The following is a 17965-nucleotide window of genomic DNA, read 5'->3' as shown; positions in this document are numbered from 1 at the left end:
TTTTATACCAGAGAGATCAACACACTCATCTAATGTCTGTATAGTGTTATCCCAGTTATGCCAAGTGGAATGTGTGCCAGCCAGCTTGCTGGATGGCATATTATTCACTGATTACATTTAACCACCCACCCCCACAAAAAAAAAAAACAAAAAACAAAAAAACAAAACAAACCACCACAAAAAACAAAAAACCCAGAGCCTAATTTAGGCAGAAAGCATCTTGTGCACAAAAATACGGCTTACTTTAACATTTTCAGAAAACACTATTCCTACAGTAAGTTTTTTCAAGTCAACCAGAATGCAGCAGTCAAGAACAGGGAACAACTGTCACTCTGCTATGCCAAAATTCAGCAGAAGGAAGCAAACATTTTATAAAAACAACATAGATTTAAAGTCATTTTAAGTAGGAAACTGAAACCAAGTGTCTTTGCTTTGTCTCTGCATTTCTACGGTGCTGAGAAACCATTGCTCAAACTGTGTTCCTCTGACACTCATGTCATGTCCAGCAGATTCATTGCCATGACACAGCTCTCCTAATTGACTCAGCAATCTGTGAGGTGTTCAGTGAAGCATTTGGGCAAACTCCTGAACTTGACTGCCAATTAAATGTTGGATGTCTACTTGCTACACACTGCTAACATGCAAATATTTTGGATAAGACTAATTAAGGTAGCCTTTTGACACAGTCATGAAACATTTAAAGAAACACAAATGGTGAAATTAACAGACGTTGAATCTACTCCTTTTGAAATCAGTGAGAGTTTTGCCATTGATTACAACACAGCCAGGATTTTATTTAAAAAAAAAATAAACACAAACAAAAAAAACCCCTTTTTGCTACCACTATCATAACAAATATGACAATGATTGAAAAATGTTACTGCTTTATTTAAAATTAGAAATCACTTATCCTATTTAAGTAGGAAAGTAGAATTTTGCAAAATTGGTTTAAGGGAAATCACTACTTCTTTGCAATTAAAAATAAATGGCTGCTGAGACTGATTGCCTCGTTGTGTGAGATTGATTAAATCTCAAAAGCCATTTATTGTGAATGTTATAAAGCATTTTCTACTTCACTGAATGTTTTTCAAAATGCTGTGTTGTCTCTTTCTTGACTACCTATTGATATACACCTTAGGGATATGTCTAGAATGAATTCCAAAAGTGATCAAGGACAGTCCAAAACATGACATCAGCTCTTCATAGATTTGGAAAAGGGTTGGCAGCTTGTTAAATAGAACCAGACTGACATAAGACTGAAGTCAACAGAGGCCATACCCACTTTTCTCAAGCTAATTGTGCCACTGCTTTGTTTCAGTTTCATTCCTGAATGGACTTTGATTAGTAAAGATGTTATCTACCAAATAAGAAGCTATTAAGAGTTAATCATTTGTCAGTCACACACACAGGTGCAGATCCTGTTCCTCCTAGTAAGGTTTTGCCACCACTAACACAACAAATGTATGCTTCAGCTCTGCCCCAGTGTTTATGCATTTTATTCAATGACTATTTAATGAAAAATACATAAAGATTTCTCCCACTGCTAAGGGAATGTCCATCTCTGACTATAAAGGCAGATTTTCTCTGGCTTGTTTTCATTCTGGCTCATGGTTCTTGTATTCCTTTCTGCCAGAGGGCCAGATTCATCAGAAGGGATGGACGATGGAGAGGGTCTAGAAGAGGACCACTCGCATAATCAGGGGGCAGCAGGGCAGGCCCTACGAGGAGAAGCTAAAGGACCTGAACCTATTTAGCCTCTACAAGAGAAGGCTGAGGGGGGATCTAGTGGCCTGTTACAAACTAGTCAGAGGGGACCAGCAGGCATTGGGGGAGTCCTTGTTCCCCCGAGCACTACCAGGAGTGACTAGGAATAACGGTCACAAGCTGGCAGAGGGTAGATTTAGGCTAGATATCAGGAGGCGGTACTTCACAGTTAGGGCGGCTAGGATCTGGAACCAACTTTCAAGAGAAGTGGTGCTGGCTCCTACCCTGGGGGTCTTTAAGGAGGCTAGATGAACACCTTGCTGGGGTTGTTTGACCCCAGTACTCTTTCCTGCCATGGCAGGGAGTCAGACTCAATGATCTGCTCAGGTCCCTCCTGACCCTACTATCTATGAAACTATACCCTCCAACCTGTCTAGCTTAGTGCCCAATATTTAGAGCATATTCCTGTGAAGTGCTCGAGCTAATTGGGTCCTAAAACCCTCGTCTCTGATGTCCACAGCAAGTACCCCGACTATTAACCTATTGGGCAGGTCCTCCTTCTTCTGAAGGCAGGGTAGATATACACCTTATAGGTTAACTAAATAAGATACACCTAGAGCACAAACTTTCATGAACCTCCTCCTTTACCCACAATCTCAACATCAAGCTGTCATTTTGCATATTGTTCTCCATCTGAGGAGGTGAGAATGCCTAAGGATATTGTGTGCTTCCCAGATGTAACCAATTAATAACTAAGCTTAACCAGAGGTAAACATCTAAATGGCTGTTCTGAATTGTCAACAAGCATGCAGAGGAGGCTAAAGGTACAAATAGCTGATCATATCTAGTGGCAGAAATTTCTCAGAAATGTTTCTGGCAGTGTGTGTAGTACAGGTGGTCTGCCTGAAACTATCCCTTCTCTCCCTGCTCCTCATGTCTTCTCCAACCCAGGAGGAGAGCCTGGGGGGGGGGGGGGCGTAGGGAGCAGTGGCTGCTCCAGTTCTCCCATTCCCATGGGTAGCAACAAAGTCTGGCTCCCTGTGCTTCTCTAGACTGGGGACACCTTGGTCTGGGGAAGGAATAGGGAATCCTTCCCAGCTACTCTATTCCCCTTATGTAGACTGGAATGGAAGGATATTAGAAGCAGGACAAATCCCTTTGTGCATTCTCCAGAATGGGAACTTACCAGAACATGGAGGAACCATCAAGCAACAAACAAGTGTTCAATTTCTCTCTTAGGTGCCAACCTGGAAGATCTCTCCCCTGGAGAGAGCATCTTTCCTCCAGAAGAAACTGAATTAATTCTTGCATGCTCCTACTTTCTATTGGAAAAAGGGGTAACTCTCCCAGTAGAAACTAACACCTGTATATTGCCTAAGGCTGTGTACACACATTCAAATGATCTGGGAGAATTCTCTCAGGTTTTTTCTCCCAGTAGAACTTACCTGGAGAGCCCTGTACACACATTCGAGGTAAGCAGCAAACAGCCAACAGTCCTGAAACTGGCCTGCTAGGGGGTCCCAGAGTTTCAAGTACTGCAGTCTGGAGGGGGGAAAAGGGGAAGGGAAATGTCTGCTCCATGCCCAGAGTCCTCTAGCCCCAAACTGCCCATGCTGTGTCCAGCCCAGCTGCGGAAAGGCAGCAAGCTGTCCTTCTCAGCACAAAGTGCTGCAGTCTGGGCAGGGGGGCTGGGATCAGCTGGGTCCAGGTTGGGGCGAGCAGGTCACTCAATTTCACTCTGACCTGAGTGAAACCAAGCTCTTTGGGTCCACAGCAGATGGGGTTGGCTCTGGTTGAAAAATCCAGGGGCAGAACATACCCCCTAAGTGCTTTGACACTAGGCATTCAGAGGGTGTGTTCTGCTCCTTGCTTGGCTGGGATTGACACAGTCTTCCTGGACCCAAGAGCGGGGAAGCAAGGCAGGGAGCAAAGCTTGCTGCCATTCCAGAGGACTGCTCTGCAGCTTCTCTCAGGTGTGCCTGTACAGGTGTCCAGATCTCCTGAGAGTCATTTCACTTCAGCCATTTCAGATTTACTTTTCTCTCAGAGCAGATGTTTTTGCTCTGAAAGAAAAAGCACATGAACATCTATACACTTGTGTTTTCTCCTAGGAGAAAAGCAAAACTCCCGGGAAAAACTGAACATCTTCACATAACCCAAGTCTAGTTACTTAAGGATCTTTCCAGGTAAAAAAGGGGAGAAACATAAATCTAGACATCTTAACACTCTGATATAGTGGAATAGGATCACGTTTACTGAGTTGTAAACCAAAATCCCTGTACTTTTACTACTTGGATGTAGGAAAGATCTGAGCCAAGACGCATTGCATTTTAGATTTAAACATATGGGGTCAAAGCCTATGTAAACTCACCAGCAGCACTCTAGATTTACACTAATGTGCAATGGAAATCAGATAATGGGATTTCCAGATAGTTACCTGATTATGTCTCTTAGCAGAGAATGGAGTTCCTTCATTTCTTCATAGTGACTAAAACTAGGGAGATGCCCTCCTAGTGCTTCACAGAATCTCTCTGCCTCTTCCCATGTCCTGGTTCTCAGCACTCGCTCTCTATGAAAGAACTTTACAAAGAAACCAAATTACTATTAAATTCACTTGCATGACAAAACTGCAGCATTTTTAAATCACTGTTATTCAAGATGGGTGTTATCTGTGTGAGATTAACTACTTCTCTTAAAGGGAGACCTTCCTTTTGTACTTCATGTATTTTTTCAGTTTTAATTGCAGGAATAGTTGAACTCTGGATTTTGGCTCACATTTGACAGTCAAGGGAAGTTAGGCTTTCCATTCAATTTGATGGCATTTCTCCATCTGTTTACATGTACTACAATAACATCTGACAACTGTATCCAGTCAACTTCAAAAATTCCAGGAATGTTCTAGATATCAATGTGAAGAACCCTTTAGATTTTGCTGAAAATCAAAACATCTGCTCCAAAATCAAGCCCAGAGGTGCTGAAAGCAGATGCAGGTCTCTAGCACCCTCTGCTGCTGCCTCCTTATAATCATAGGTAGAAGCTTACTACAGTGCTGCCCACTTGACTTGTGTAGTTAGTGATAGACCAGCCTTGGCCTATTCAAGCCAGCTTCCCCTCCTCTCCCCTACTCCAGCTAGTTCCTGCCTTCCAGATACTCCTCAAGTAAAACCCTACCTCCCTGACCTCCCTCAGCTGGACCTCATTCTCCCAATGGCTAGTTACCCCTCATCTAGCCCCTGCTGCTCCATTTCAGCTAACCCCTTCAGACAGGCCATTTCTCTCCTTCTCCTGTTGCCAGCCAGGATCACCATCCACACTCCAGGCAGGCTCTGCTGGCCAGGGCCATACTTCAGCCAGGTCTCTCCAACTGAACCACAGGTGTGGGCAACTATTTGTGCTGGTGGGCACCTTGCCCTCCAAATATGGATCTAGCAGCTGCTGAGCTGCTGACTGCACTCACAGATGACCAAACATGGCTGGCAGCTTCAGAGTTGGAGTTCCACATGCCTGGGGACATGCTACAGCTGCAAGTAGGTTTTTTGCTTCTGCTTCCATACTTGTGGCAGCCTCAGCTGAGAGAGAGTGTGTACACACATACACACACGCGCAAAGTAACCCTGGCTGCTTGGCACCATGTGAATGCTGGAGCCAGAGCTGCTGCGAACCCATGGGCCAGATTCATTTACTTGGCAGGTGCCTGCGGGTTGCATCCAATCAGTCAGCAGGCTCAGATCTGCCCCACAGGCTATATGTTGCCCACCCCTGCATTACCCTCTTCAGACCAGACCATTCTGCCCCAACTCTGGTCAATCTAGCAGGTCTCCATTAGTACTCACAAGCTGGTTAATGCATAAAAGCTCAGCCTATGTGAGCATTAAAGTATGTTACCCTCTAATTTTTTTCTGTCTCAAGTAGGAAATTCATGCTAAACACTGAATTCAGAAAGAGCAGCTCTAATTTAATTAACCATTCTACTCCTTACTTAATTTGATTCCAAGTTGTTTTTCAGGAATTTTTTAAATACAAAAAAAGAAAAAGTATTAATATCTTCTTTCCAAGGTCAACAAAGGCATTCTAGCAAACACTTTGACTCTGTAAGTCAGCCTTTTTCTAGCTATCTTCCAATAGCAAATACATTTTCAAAAATATACCTATATTCTTTAGTAGGTTTAACGCCTTATTCCCCTCCCATTCAGACTGGGGGGGAGAAGTGGGGACAGAAATCAAGTCTCCCCTGAGAGAATATAAAGAAAATCTTAGGTGGGGAAAAAATCGGCACCAATAAAAGGAAAATTGACATTAGTCAGCAATCAGCTTTTTTTGCCTGATGTGGCCAATAATGCTGCTGATAAACGTCTTGTGCATGCATGCAGCACACAGGAAGCCAGGAGCACAGACCAGCAATGTGGAGAGCAGCAACCAGCCGGTAAGTCTGTTGTGGGGAAGGAGCAGACCAAGGCCCCTGCAGTGAGAGAGGGAGTGGGGTTGGGGTAGGTGCTGCTTAGCTGGGCAGGGTGAGACATGGGAAGGAGCTGTGGCTTGTTCAGGGGGCACAGGGATGGGGGCAGCTCCTGGGAGGACATGGGGGGCATGTGGCTCCTAGAATTGTGCACAGGGAAAGGGCAGGCTGCTGCTGCGGGCAGCTGGGCCAGGGCTGTGCTCAGGGCAGGTGGGAGCAGCAGTAGGAGGGAGGCTACAGCCACCAAATTCCCCATAGACCCCATGCCCAGCACTATCACTACCACTCCCCCCCTCCAAGCGTAGCCCTGGCTCAGTCCCATCACCAGAAAGAGCCTGGTGCCACCCCCAGCCCACAGCAGCAGCCCACCCTCACCCTGTGCACAGATCTTGGGGGCACATGCCTCTCATGAGTGTGTGCAGTGGTGGGAGCTGCCCCACAGACAAGCTGCAGCTCCATCCCGTGCCCCACTCCTCCTGGGCAGCACCTGCTTCTGCCCCAGCGCTAGCCCCACTCCCTCCTTCACCATGGAGGCCTCGGTCTGGCCCTCTATACTCCATCCCTCCCCTCCCCTCCCCTCAGCCCACACTTACCAGCAGGATGCTACTCTCCATGCTGCTGGGCCACATATCAGCAATCAGATCAATATTGGCCAATATGGCTTGTTAAATACTGGCCATCAATATCAGCCAAAAAAATTTCTATTGGTGCACCCCAAGAAAAATGCATTTCGTGCCTCAGTATAAAGCTTGGCAGTCATGCCATGGTGTAGCAGGGTTATTGCCTGCTACTGAAGATAGAAAATGGCTTAGCTGCCATTTATTAAGGCAGCAGGTGCCAGTTGTTATGGGAGCTGATTAGATCAGCTGACTGCCAGGGGGCGAGGTGGCGAGGCTTGGCCTTCATAAGGAAGGGAAGGCTGAGGCTAGAGGCAGTTCTTCCCCTCTGGCAGCTGCAGGAGCTTTGCGGGAGAGCTGAGCAGCCTGAGTCAATGGTTGCAGCCTGACCACTCTGACTGGCTGCAGTGGTAGAGAGAACCCTGACAGAGGAGGGAGAGAGAGAGAGAGAGAGAGAGAGAGAGAGAGCGAGAGAGAGTGAGCATAGAGTGGAGTTGGTATTATAAGCTCGGGGGCTTATGAGGCGTTATAGCCGGCTGGCTTATAGTTTTGTTGAGTTGTGATTATTACACCAGAGGACCGGGCGAGGCTGTAGGGGTGGAGGAGGCCTCAGCAGGAGCTCCCCAGTAATGTGGGGGAGTTCCTGGCACCACGGAGGGTGCTGTGTAGTGGGGTTGTTCTGACCCCAGCCCATTGGGGTGACTTTGGGAGGGTCCAGTAGAGGTGGAAGCCCAGTAGGGCGTGGGCCCAGGAAGGTGGGTCTAAGCAGTGGGGGGGGTCCGGACCCCAGCCCAGTGTGGGCATTACCGGGACAGGCCCCAATTGGAAATACCAATTGGGAAGAGCCCCAGTGGGGCATAGGCCCGAAGAGGCGGGTCTGGGGGCTAGGTAAGGCTAAGGCTGCCTGAGCTCCAACCCTGGGAAGCCCGAGTCCGGCACAGAAGGCCCCATTGTGGGCGGGCGCGTGAGAAGCACGAGCATAGGCCCGAGTCGGGCATAGATAGGCCCAAGTGCTGGTGGGGAGCACAAGGAGCACGAGCAAGGGCCCCAGTGGGGGCATAGAAGGCCCCAGTGCGGGCGACGAGCGCAAGAAGCTTGTGTAAGGGCCCCAGTGCGGGCGACGAGCGCAAGAAGCTTGTGTAAGGGCCCCAGGGCGGGGCAGCGGAGCTCGAGGAGCGCGATTACAGGCCCGAGTGCGGGCACGGAGCGCGATTACAGGCCCGAGTGCGGGCACGGAGCGCGATTACAGGCCCGAGTGCGGGCACGGAGCGCGATTACAGGCCCGAGTGCGGGCACGGAGCGCGATTACAGGCCCGAGTGCGGGCATAGAGACCGCAGGGAGCGCGGAATAGGCCAATACATGAGCGGCCGCGGAACATAGGGGAGGCAGGCCCGAGCAGGGCGCTGCCTGGAAGTTACGAAGCCCTGAGTGGGGCGTAAGCCCATTGAGAAGTCCGAGCTGGGCAAGAAGGGGCACAGTCAGCCAGAGAGGCGCCCCAGGAGGGGGGCAAGTCTATTGAGTTGGCCCCGGGAGAGGACCAGCACCGGGACTTGGAGAAAATCCCAGTATAGTAAGATCAGCCCCGTGCCAAGAAGGGTAGGAAGGCAGCCTCCACTGACAATACTAAGATCAAAGACGTGGCAGGCGAGATAGAGGGTGCGTTCAGGACCCAGGTTGGCACGGTAGGCAAGGGCACTAGGGGAGGTCACGGCACCGCTAGGTTGTCCTGCCACACATGGTACATACACTTTCCACTCCATGAGATATGATGAGTAGGACCTACCTAAATTGCAGTGAAAGTGTGCTGCACGGTGGCTTTAATTATGTTCTTTTCACACCCTGCCTCCCTCACTCTGAGGGGCCCTGGCAGTCCTGCCACTTCCTGCTGATAGGCTAGGAGACAGAAAACATGGTTTAAAAATATGCCATGGTTTTTGCCTCCTGGCTGATCAGTGGCAGGGCCACCAGGGTCCCTTGGCCAATCAGTGATGGGAGACAAACTGCAACATATTTAAAAACTGTGGTTTTTGCCTTATGGTCAGATCAACAGTAAATGGCAGGGCCCCTTGGCCAAATCAGCAGAAAGGGGTCGTGTGGCTAAAAGAGTAAGATTAAAGGAGCTGCTGCACAGTGCACTTCCGCTGCAATTTAGATTGGTCCCCTGATGAGTACCAGGATAGCAGGGGCAGAGATGTACAAGTTGCTCCCTTTAAAGGATGGTGCAGCTGCTGCTCTAGCATGTAGTATCTAAAAGCAACCAAAGGAGGATCATTCAAGTCAGCAAAAATTCTGATTGGCTCTGAGTGCAGTACTTTGTTCATCACAATTTAATGCCAAAAAACAGGTTACTAATCTAATCTTTCTTTCACACACACACAGTAAGAGAGAGTGGCAAGAGGGATGGCAATTAAGCCATCTACAAGGGATAATGTATTACCTTATAGCAGGCAAGGCCTGATCCATTTTGCCATCCAGGAGGACACTGATCAGTTGGCTTAGGCAGTACTTTCGGCTGTTTGGGTGGCCCAATATTTTTTTTGCAAATAGAAAAAGCTTTAAATGTTTTACAGTCCTTGGTTTCCCACTTTCCAAGGGATTTCCCATTTGACATTGCCACACATCCTCCTGAAAATGCTATGATTTGAGACAAAAAGAGAACATTTTGAAATCCAACAGCTATATTTTCAAAGTTCACAGGCTCTCAAACAAGTTGTTCATTCAAGATTAAAAATGTACTTTAATATATCATTTTTCTTTTCTAAATTGTTAAACCTTACCTGGCTGCAATGAATTCCAGTTTGTATACGTTACAGCTTCATTTTCTTCCCCATCTACATCGCCCCAGGTATACCTTCCTGAATGACTGAGATCTTGTAAGCCAATCCAGAAGTATTTTGCTTCAACTCTACTATATTTTCCAATCAAACTGTTTATAAATTCTTGCTCAAATCTGTAACATTCACAATTATGTCACATCAATATTTTAATTATCAAATCAGGTGGAAAACTAAGGATATTCTCACATAGATAAGCCTGTTTCTGATATATTATGATGGTTTTAATTTGTATGTAGCTTGAACTATCAAAGCACTAACAGTTGCTAACAGCTAGGCAGATAGTGAGCTGAGACTATTAATGATATTAAGTAAAACGGTAATACTTGTTTTACTGTTGTTAGGCCATGTAAACCTAGTTTATTAGCTCTTTAGGGCACAGTTCCCTCCCCATCACTTGTCTGTACAATGCCTAACTGAAGAGGACTTTTGTCCTGCATCGTGTTTTCCAGCATTACTATAATACAAATAAATAAAATAACAACATTATTATAGGGCTATACTGTACCTGTTCATTACTGTAAGATTGCACTGGGCTCCAAATGATACTTCACTGTTACGAATGGTATAACAGTAGTCTCCGTGTCTCTCCCACCCCTAGAAGTTTAGAGAATTAAATATATTTGCTATTTTAAAGACCAGATTATAGTTAGTAACTTTCCAGTTCTGCAGAAAAAAAAAATTCTGACATTGTTTCATATCTATGCAATGACATACTATTAACAGGACAAAAGCTTGGAGTGCTATAGAATTCATACACTAAACCAGGGAAGAAGTAATATACCAAAGAATAGGACACCACTGTCTTATTCCTACATCTAATAACCTTATTTTGAGTGAAGAAAACTAGATCAGACCCAATATCTGTTGTTACCAGGAAAGCAAGGAAAGTAGATGTAGCCACAGGAATAACACACACCATAACATAAGCAATATTATGCAGAGTACTGTCAGATGTAGGTATTAGGATGCAATTCTAACATCACTAAGGTTAATGGGAGCTTTTTGTCACAAGCTCTCAAGAAGCTGGTGTCAAAAAGGGTGCACTGCTTTAAAAAAAAAAAAAAAGATTTTTTAAAAATAATATAAAATGTAGGAATTTATGTTACTAGTCGGTTTGATAAGGAGTTTCTCCTTACACATGTGGTGTGGTTTTAACTCCATGATTCTTTACCAACGGAGCACAGGAACTGCACTGGTTAACGTGGGGTACTGATACTGACAGACTCGGAAGTAACAGAGTCCAAGTACCCTAGGGCCATGTAAAGGACAGTGATTGAGGGTGAAAATGGTTTTTTCCTGCAGGCATTATGCTACATTAAGAATACGTTTTTAAAATTCTCTAGCTGTCTAATAATACCATCCCTAAGTTATTAAAATGGCCCTTTTAGAAATCAAACTTTAAGCATCTATAATATACATTTTGGACTCCCCCCCACTCAGAGAACAAACAGGTTTGGGTCATGGATTTCTAATCTAATCCATTTCATTTCTAGGTACTGTTTACCAGGCACACCATGAATGCAATCTGTGGGTTGCAAAACACGTGCATGAAAATGGTGAAATACAATGAAAAAATAATACAAAAAACAAATGGAATTAATTAGAGCCCATCTTTTAAAACTTTTTTTTTTTTTATAGTCTAAGAATACTACAGCTTACATTTCAGCCTACTTACTACTCTTGATCAGAGAAAATATTGTGAAACTAGTAACAAGAACAAAAAAGACACATCCTGGTAAAACAAGGACTATGATATTTTTATTAATTCTTTTAAAGTTAGAATTCAATTAAGTAAATAGAACTAAAAAGAGTGAAGGGATCATTTTATGCAAATGTTTAATAGAGCTAAGATTAAAAGACAAATTTTAGTTGTGAACAATTACCTCTTTCAGGGGACAAAGTTTATCAGATTTTGTTTCGTTCAAAATCTCTCCTTTTTTCATGCACACGTACTTGAGTTTCTCTTCACAGGATTTGATTCTCCACCGGCCCAACTGTTACAAAGATGGAACAAAGGAATTTAAAAACAAACAAAAAAAAAAACTTAAAAACATTTTAAAATTTAGTCTTTGTACAGACTTTGCTTTAAAACTATTTATTGTTCCTCATTATAATGTAGGCACAAAATAATTTAAGTTGTTGGGCATGATTCCAGAATTGATCTGCTCTTTTCCAAGTTAGGAGTCTTCTGGCCCTGCAAAAAGCCATTCTCAAGTACCCTAAATGTAAGGGTACTGTGGTATCCCTTATTCTACCTCACCTGCTCTTTGTCTAGCTCTTCCAGACATAGCTCTGACTATAGTTTCCTTTACATTTCATGGACTCTCATTTGCTCTGAGATTGTTTAGGCCTTTTGTGACCCTCCTTGAAAGCACCAGGTCTATCGAATGCTAGATTAGCGATGGTTTGACAGCGTGGATTACTCCAACATCAGACCTTTTCTCTGTGCCTTGACCCACTGTTCCCAAACACATCAAGATCAGGTACAATCCTCATGTCATTATTTCAAATGTATCTGTAAAAAGTCTTGTTTGAAAAAACCAAACTTTTGGATTTCACTATCAGAAATGATGGTTAAGATGAGCGTGAAGTAGTCTGGATATTCCAAGAATTGAGAGAACCTGTAGCCATGTCCTACAGCCCACAGCCATTTCACCAATCCTGCCCCATGATTCCATGACTCCCTCAATCAGTTTTCTTTGGGGAGGCATTCTTCAGTGTGCTGGAGGCTCACTCCAGTTATTCAACAGTCTTCAGTGCCATCTTTGTGGTGTTTCTCCCTTTTGCCTCCTGCTCAGCCATTCTGTCTTATTTCAAACCAAATTCTCTTCTCCCTCCACCAGCTACAACATCTCTCCACTGCTTTTCACCCCAAGGATCTCACTACCCATCCTTGGAACACTGGACCAGAGCTACTCATAGTACTGAGAATCCCCGGGGCTTGACTCCCCTTTTCCATATCTTTGCCTGACCTCCTGCTTGGATTATTGTCATACAAGATATAGTAAGAGCTATCACTACAAAAAGGTGGAGCAGAAAAAATAAACAACCCCAAAACCTGAGGAGCAATATGAATAGCAACTGGCTACCCAACAACAGTCAAAGCAGTCATAGAATCCAAGAACCGTAGCCAATGTTTTATAATCCTTGCAGCCCAAGATACATACAGAGTGCCCAGTTTTCACATCTAATTTCATGAGTCTGCTGTTTTGGAAAAAAACAGTAATCACATTTTTAAACAAAAAAAAAAATGCTTTCAATCTCTCTACATTTTTCTATTAAAAAAATTATTGGGCTATCTTGATTTTCTCTTTTAGCCTCCATACATGTATTGTATAGAACACTGCATCCACTGCGACTGAAAGAATACTGTATTCCTACCTGTCCCGAATATGATACACAGTTCGGGGTGCTGTTAAAAGGAATGTTTGGTTCATTCTGATCCCAATAAGTGAAAACCACTTTGGATCCATCAGACCATTTAAACAAAGCTGGCATATCTTCATTTATGAGACCCAGCCATATTTCCTCTTTCGTTTCTGTAAGTTAAAGTGGGGACAAAGATACAGCTTCAATAGTTGCAAAGAAATATTAGCCCAAGAAATACAAAACCAGCATGTCAAAGAGTCTAGGAGCCACAAAATGCCTTCAACTTTTTCAGATTATTTGCAAATATCCCATTCTGACAATGAAATCATAAAAGTTTGACTGGCACAGTGCACTTTTTACCATGCTGTTTCTAACACCCCCCCGGATGCACACGACATTTATGTAACTAATTACAGCATACTATACATTCAGCCAATATATGGCACCATAAATGGAAGGCCAGCCATGGTCTGTATGTCACTGAATGTGTTGTGTTCTAGGCTGGGGCTGCCCAAACTCATGCCAACAGTCAGCTGATTATTGGCATCAACTGGGGATAGGCTGGCTCTGGAACCACACTCTGGGCTGTCCAGGGCCAGTCCTGACAATCACACAATTGATGACACCAGTCCTAGATAATCCCATGTTTTGAACCAGCCATGCAGCTGTCTCCGGCTAGTATCAGCAATCAGGTGAATGTAAGCACTAGCCCAGGGTCTCACACCAGATGCAGGGCTGTCTGGGCATGTGATGACAATCAGCTGATTACTGGCCCAGGACCCAGACAGCTCCAGGGTTGGGTCTAACTTCAGCTCAATCCCTGGGATCAGGCTGGGGGCAGCTCTGGGTCCCAAACTGGAACTGGGAGCTGCCCCTGACCAATCCCAGTGCTTACCTAAGTGTTTGACTGTACATCATGCAGCCCTGAGGTCTAGAACAGAGTCACTGCCTGCCCAATCTGCATGATTGAGCTGGGTGCAGCCATGCAATAGTGTGACTGGGATCTAAAGACTTTTAGATGCCAGTTGCACCACCGCAGAGTTGCACCAAGCTCAATCCTACAAAAACACAATATTTGGGATGGAGCATAAAACCCCTGAGATCCAAAATGCGCCATTATTTTTAACATCTCCCACCTACCTATTATTTATAATTATGCCTACCATTTTCACAGAAAGGTAACAACAAAACATATTTATTTTATAAAGACAAATACAAACAAAATAGCTACTAATTAAAAAAAAAGAGGGGAACCTCAGTTTGAGAGAGAAACTAAAAGCAAAAATAGAAAAAAAGGCAACATCTATTAATTTATGGACAAAACAAGCAAGTGGTAGAGATATATTGCCATCTGGTTTTAAACATAATTAAATATAAGCTTTAAAAATAAATCATGCACAAGCAACCCTACAATACAGGAAGCAAGAAAACAAGAGGCTGAATTTCTTTTCAGGCTAGTTCCTCAGTTGATATGCATTCATCTTACTCAATGGAAGTCAATGCAATATTATCATTGAAATCAATAGAACTAGGCACTTATACAAGCTGAAGATTTGGTCTTGTAGCTCTGTCTAAACAGCTGCTACATTAATTTATAGTCTGACAAATATTAATTCAGCCAATATAGAGAAACTGAGCCAGCAGTAGACTCAACATGAGAATCATGATGAATTTGTGGTATAGGATAGGGCACTGACTGACTGGTGCCTACAATTTCCATGTTAAAAAACTACAACCCTAGACACTGGGCCTTTGTATCAAGTATCCAGACTTACCATTTTGAAGCTTTGTAACAATCAATTCAACTTCTGCTAAAGAATGTATGCTGATGAGGTCACTGTTTTTTACTTTGCAAACCCGATCTGCTCCATTCCAGGAAACCTGGTTATTTACCAGCATATAGCAAAATCCATGGTGTGGGAGCCAGCCTGAATCACACCGAGTCTCTATGTATTTCCAAACATCTGAGACTGAAGAAGCTGTGGATTACATGGCACAAGAGTTACCAGAATACCATATAAATTGAAATTGTAAGACATTTTCTTGCAGAACATTAAAACATCCAAGAAAAAGCAATCAGGTGCTAATTCAGTTGGGAACTGTTATCCTCCTGCTCTCTGTAAACTTCTGATTCTGTAGTACAGTCCAACTCCATTCCCATGTCACAGGAAACATACAGAAAAGGCATCAATGGCTACCATCAGTTTGTCAAATTGACAAATATTTGGCAAACTGTAATTACAAAAATTATGGACAGATGTCTTTTAAGAAATATTGACTTTCTAACTTTATAAAACATAGTTTAGGTTCCAACACAGTAAAAGCTAACTATCAAGTTATAGTAAAACATTTAAGGCTTGTGACTGTTTAGTTTGTCAAGACGAAAGATTACTCCATGGGGATTAGTAAAATTTAAGGGTACTAGTGAAGTAGTGAAGAAATATAATTAGTTTGCAGTGGAAATGCAAAGTTGGGCATTAACTTAGCTGTGATACAAAGAAAAGGTGTTTTTTTCTCCTGAAAAATACTCACATTTTCCTTGCAAGTATATTAAAGTATGCAGCTTAGAAGTGAGAAAGCAAGGCAAGTTGCTTAGTTCTGTGCATACTGTATTCTCTTGCTCAGGCTCAACTATTTGAATTTGGAAAGCTTTCATTTTTACTGTATGTCATTATTTATGTATATTATAGTATCACTCAAAGGCCCCAATTGTGAAAACAGAGGAAGTCACAGGCCCGACTTTGAAGAGCTACCATCTGTTCCTCCCAAGGAACCTGCCTGTAAACAACCTCCATCTTCAATGAGGTTTAGACGGACTAATTGAAAACAAAGGGATTTTAAAACATTTTAAAATTTTTTCTATTTTCTAGTTATTTTGTGAAAGAAAGGTTGATTTTTATTACTTGGCAATCCTTAAAACGTGTTGATTTACATTAAATGTGCCCTTCACTTTAACAAGTAGCCTCTGTTTCCTGAACACAACACACACATTTATTACAATATTATTATACCGAAAGTTAACCTGCAATATTATTACTAAATAAGTTAACCTGCAGTTATTTGCTTCCTTAATTTTTAAAATTAATAAAAAAAAAGATAAATCATTTACTATTATCTTTTTTCTAAGTTTTACTTATGTTTTAAGCTTTATTTGTAGGGAAAATGGAATTTAATTAAAAAGAGAATTCCAGGTTCCCAGTTCTGAACTCAACTTAAATCCCACTGAAAAAAAAAAATTGGGTGCAATGGACTTGGGTCCAGGTTCCTATGCTTAACCTACCTAGACTCTGCTACTTGGGGCAAAAATGGGATTTAAGGAGGAACTGGAGGAGTGAGGGTGCATGAAGAATGGGATATAAGCAACTGGTAAAATATGAAAGGAGGCAAAAGCTGAAAATGGGACTATGCAACAAAAAGGATAGTAGGGCCAAGGGAACTAGGAAAAGGAGGGAGTGAGAGTAAGAGAAGACGGATTTAATGCTCCTCATTAAAAACAAAGAGTTTGGAATTTGATGTGGCAAAAGACAGGAGGCCAGCACAAACAGATTTGGGAGAGCGTTTCTGACATGATCAAAGTGAGGAATGATTACCAATTGAAGATGATCACATCATCATTGGATGTTAGCATATAAATTAATTGACCATAAACACAGATATGCAGGGATGCATTACCTGGCAATTCTGAATTTGTATTGTTGAATGGTTTCCTGCAGATGTATGGAAGAGGAGTATCACAGTGGATACTTTGCCATTGACCAAAGGTAGCATCCATCATTACACAACTTGACCCACCCAAAGGAGATGAATTTTGCATGTCTTAAGAGAGAAACAAGTACTTGTAAGAGTGCAAGTTTTATACAGAGTACAATTATAATGCTTCTTTCATGTCATGTTTTTCTGATGCAAGGATAATAATACCTTTCATTTGAGGACCACAAAGCACAGTGCAGTCCCTTACCCTAGTTTGCATAGGAAGTTTGCTAAACAAGCCAAGGATTCTTGGCTCCCAGTTCTATGCCTTAACCACAAGACCACACAGAATATTCTATTAATACTAAAAATAAATAATATTTGAAGCTACAATACAAATTTGTTTAACATTACTTGAAAGGAAAAGAATTTTCCTGTGCATTTTTTATTGCAATTCAGCTACAAATACCTGGTTTAATGATAGTGGAATTCTGTATTTGGAAATTACAGTTACACTTCTTTTGACTATTTCAAAAACACATTACAGTACAGTTTTACTCCTGATTAACATTCTGTGCTATTTGGAAACTGCAGTCAAACAATAATTTAGTTTCTTGATGAAAGACTGTTCCTGCAGGCTTGGAAGGTAATGAGAATTTTGCTAGCAACTTCAACAAGAAGTGGATCCAGATATAACTTATTGAGTTTGGCCAAGGGAAGATCCAGGAGAGATGCAACAGTGCAGATATATCCTCACTTTTGCCACTTTCCCCAACTAATCTGGGTGCACGGGAGTCCCAGAGCTACTCCTGCTTTGCTCCAGCCATAGCTATGTGGGTGACAGTCACAGCAGTACAGGCATACCTCGTTTTATTGCGCTTCGCAGATATTGCGTTTTTCACAAATTGAAGGTTTGTGGCAACCCTGCGTCGAGCAAGTCTATCAGCACCATTTTTCCATCGGCGCTATTTTTCCAACAGCATTTGCTCACTTCGTGTCTCTGTGTCACATTTTGGTAATTCTCGCAATATTTCAAACTTTTTCATTATTATTATATTTGTTATGGTGATCTGTGATCTTTGATGTTACTATTGTAATTGTTTTGGGGCGCCACGAACCGCGCCCATATAAGATGGCGAACTTAATCGATAAACGTTGCGTGTGTTCTGACTACTCCACCGACCGGCCGTTCCCCCATCTCTCTCCCTCTCCTCGGGCCTCCCTATTCCCTGAGACACAACAATATTGAAATTAGGCCAATTAATAACCCTACAAAGGCCTCTAAGTGTTC

General features: G+C 43.1%; 1 protein-coding gene across 1 annotated transcript in view; it reads right to left on the bottom strand.

The window, feature by feature from the left end:
* Positions 1–17965, bottom strand: part of LY75 (lymphocyte antigen 75) — a 144091-nt gene that overhangs the window by 102347 nt on the left and 23779 nt on the right. The window contains exons 6-13 of the mRNA XM_090041720.1: positions 16657–16800; positions 14760–14963; positions 12997–13154; positions 11499–11609; positions 10121–10209; positions 9556–9728; positions 9216–9412; positions 4142–4284 (exon numbers count right to left, since the gene is read on the bottom strand). Coding sequence (XP_089897846.1) covers positions 4142–4284; positions 9216–9412; positions 9556–9728; positions 10121–10209; positions 11499–11609; positions 12997–13154; positions 14760–14963; positions 16657–16800 — 1219 coding nt within the window. The remainder of the gene's footprint in view (positions 1–4141; positions 4285–9215; positions 9413–9555; positions 9729–10120; positions 10210–11498; positions 11610–12996; positions 13155–14759; positions 14964–16656; positions 16801–17965) is intronic.

The sequence above is a fragment of the Crocodylus siamensis genome, chromosome 4 (assembly GCF_052110815.1).
Source record: "Crocodylus siamensis isolate JL-2025a chromosome 4, ASM5211081v1, whole genome shotgun sequence".
Taxonomy (NCBI): Eukaryota; Metazoa; Chordata; order Crocodylia; family Crocodylidae; genus Crocodylus; species Crocodylus siamensis.
Note: the sequence above shows the minus strand (reverse complement) of the source record. Positions and strands in the feature narration are given on the sequence as shown.